The sequence below is a fragment of the Eurypyga helias genome, unplaced genomic scaffold, assembly GCF_000690775.1.
Source record: "Eurypyga helias isolate BGI_N326 unplaced genomic scaffold, ASM69077v1 scaffold590, whole genome shotgun sequence".
NCBI classification, from domain to species: Eukaryota; Metazoa; Chordata; class Aves; order Eurypygiformes; family Eurypygidae; genus Eurypyga; species Eurypyga helias.
The window spans coordinates 53069-55792 of record NW_010226015.1 but is presented as its reverse complement, the minus strand read 5'-3'; the positions used below and the strand labels follow the sequence as shown (position 1 = coordinate 55792).

Here is a 2724-nt window from a genome sequence, read left to right as displayed (position 1 = left end):
CGACAGCCCTCGGCTGCGCGCTCCGCACCGCGTCGCAACACGCCGAGGTAGCGCAGCAGTCGCTCCGGGTAGCGCTCTCCTACGCAGCCGAGTCACCAGGGTGAAACAGTCACTCCTGACTGTCACTGAAACACCGATCTTTTGCCGGGGCTGGGGGTTCCTCCAGTGCTGCTCCCAGGGGTGGTGCTGCCCGCGGCCAGGTCGGACGGGGCTCTGGGCCGCCCGCTGTAGCGGGAGGTGGCGGCGGGGTGGGAGCGGATGGGCTCTAAAGGTCCCTTCGCACCCGAGCCAGTCCGTGAGTCTACAATGCCCTCCGTGGAGCAACACGGGCTGGGGCAGGGCAGCGTTCCCCTCCGGAGTACGAGGTTAGCGAGGAAGGGCCCAAGTAAGGATGCCAGGGCTCGAAACGCTACTTGTCATGCGTGTTCATGTGTGGGCGGAAGCGAACCTACCGAGCTGATGTTTTCTTGGTTGCGCTTGGCTCTCTCCATCTCCGGAGTCATGGGTGTTGGCGTGCCTTTTGCCAGGTGCTCCTTGTACAAAACCTGCGATGAACACAAGGGCGTCCCCGGGTGAGGCTGGGCTACTCACAGCTCGTTCCGTGCACGGTGCTGCTGCGGAAGCGCACGCATCACCGCGGGGCAGACGCGAGCTTGGGAAATAGAGCAGCGGAAGAGTTACTTGCTAGAGCAAAAGGGAAAAACCAAAGGGAAGAATAGGCAAAAGTAAGGAGAACGGAGGAAATAAGGCTGAATTAGAAGTGGAGCTTTTGTTCAGAATGGTTATTTTTAACATAAGGTGCTTTCTGTCTTCTCTCAGTACCGAGCTGATGTGTTCTTGATTGCGTCTGACCCGCTCCATCTCCGGCGTGACCGGCGTGGGGGTGGCCTTCCCCAAGCCCTCTTTGTATACCACCTACGGATCACAGAGTAACCAGAGTCACAGACGTACAGACCGAAACCGGGAGCGTTACGGGGTTTAGGGTCAGCACCAGCCATCAAAGAGGAAAAAGGGGTCAGAGGAAAAACACGATTTAAAAGTTAATGGACAGAAAAACTGTTAAGGATTAAAATTTTAAGAGCTGACTCTTAAGTTTCAGGGAAAACACATGAGAGGGTTAAAACCAGGCAGGCTGAAGTTACTGCGCTGTTACACCCCCTCTACTCCTGCCAGACAATACCGAGCTAATGTGTTCTTGATTGCGCTTGGCTCTCTCCATCTCTGGAGTGACGGGGGTGGGGGTGGCTCGCCCCAAGTTTTCTCTGTACAACACCTGCGGGATGCAGAAGATGTATCCGGTATCTTCAAAACCCCCCAAAACCCAACAGGATTTGAACACAGATCATTCCTTTTGTTATCAAATTTCGGGTCAGGAGGGGTTACGCGGTGCACAAAAGCCAGACGTCTACTGCTGTGAGGGACAGGAGGTGGGTGAGGGAAGCGGGTTACGTTGCCGGTTCACAGCGGGCTCTATCCAGCTCTGACAGTGGCCCCACGGCCCTGGGGAAGCTGCCTCTGGCCTGACAGAGCTCTCCAAGAAATCTTTTATCGGGTGTTTTACCTGTATTTGAAGGGATTTGTAACCTTTTTGGGACTGGGTGGGGGGAGCTGTGTCGCCACACTGACACCGGGCAGCCAAATAATGGGTGTGGAGGGGGGCGTCTGGCACTGACGCAGTGTTACACCCAGGCATCCCCCTGGTCCATGGGGACACCTCAGCGCGGTCGCCAACGCCATCCAGGCCAGGAATGGTCTGAGGTCACCTGCCACAGCGAGACAGCCTCCCGTGGGGTGGAGAGGTGGGAGTTCTTGGGGTGGGCCGGTTCTGGCTAAAGCCGAATACCCGAAGGCCTAGCCGCTATCAAATCGAGCATGTTCACCCAGGGACGCTCAGCTCTGGTCTGGATAGAGCCCGCAGCTGCACAGGCCTGGAGCTCTGGATCACACTGTTAACGCTCAAGGGAACGTATTTTAGAGTGATTAATTTGCAGGAAGGAGTACATCTATTTTCAACTTGAAAATCAACTTTCAGTACGAGTTAGAATGTTACTTCATATTAATATAAAATGTAAACACGAAGGACAAAAGTGTCCCTTTCCAAGGTACCGAGCTAATGATCTCTTGATTGCGTTTGACTCTCTCCATCTCTGGAGTGACGGGCGTGGGGGTCACTTTCCCCACGTTTTCTTTGTACAACACCTACAGGATACAAGGGAGTATCCACACGTCATGAAAGAGGCACCAGCAAGAAGATACACCACCACCAGACACCCCCCAGCCAACACGGAGTGCAGCTTTGGAACGGTTAGGCTTAGGAAGGGTTAGATCTGGGGCACGCCGCTGCTCCCGAAGGAGCTCTGCCACTCTGCTGGGATGCAGGAACGGATCCTGTAGGGAATCAGCTGCACCAAAGCACGACAGTGGTGAGAAGGGGTTAAAAAAATAAGTGCAAAGGAACAATATCCATCAAAGAAAGGTCAAACCTGGGTGTAGCAAAGTCCTGCTCCGGACAGTGTTAAGTAAGAGCTACTAGGGTTTGTAAGCGCGGGTGTAGGCCACGCGGCAGGTTGGGGCGCTGGTTAGGAAGCCCGCGTTACCGACACGGCCGCAGTTACGTCAGGCACACGGCTCAGGCCTTCAGCAGCTGGTTTCCTATTGAAAGTACCGAGCTAATGATTTCTTGATTGCGTTTGACTCGCTCCATCTCAGGAGTGACGGGGGTTG

At 54.9% G+C, this 2724-nt stretch overlaps 1 protein-coding gene across 1 annotated transcript in view; it reads right to left on the bottom strand.

Annotated features, from left to right (window-relative positions):
• The window catches only part of NEB (nebulin), a gene marked incomplete at both ends in the record, with an annotated part of 56915 nt that overhangs the window by 1267 nt on the left and 52924 nt on the right, over nt 1-2724 (bottom strand). Inside the window, 5 exons of the mRNA XM_010151084.1 lie at nt 453-545; nt 823-915; nt 1181-1273; nt 2107-2199; nt 2666-2724. Of these exons, the coding sequence (XP_010149386.1) occupies nt 453-545; nt 823-915; nt 1181-1273; nt 2107-2199; nt 2666-2724 (431 nt within the window). The remainder of the gene's footprint in view (nt 1-452; nt 546-822; nt 916-1180; nt 1274-2106; nt 2200-2665) is intronic.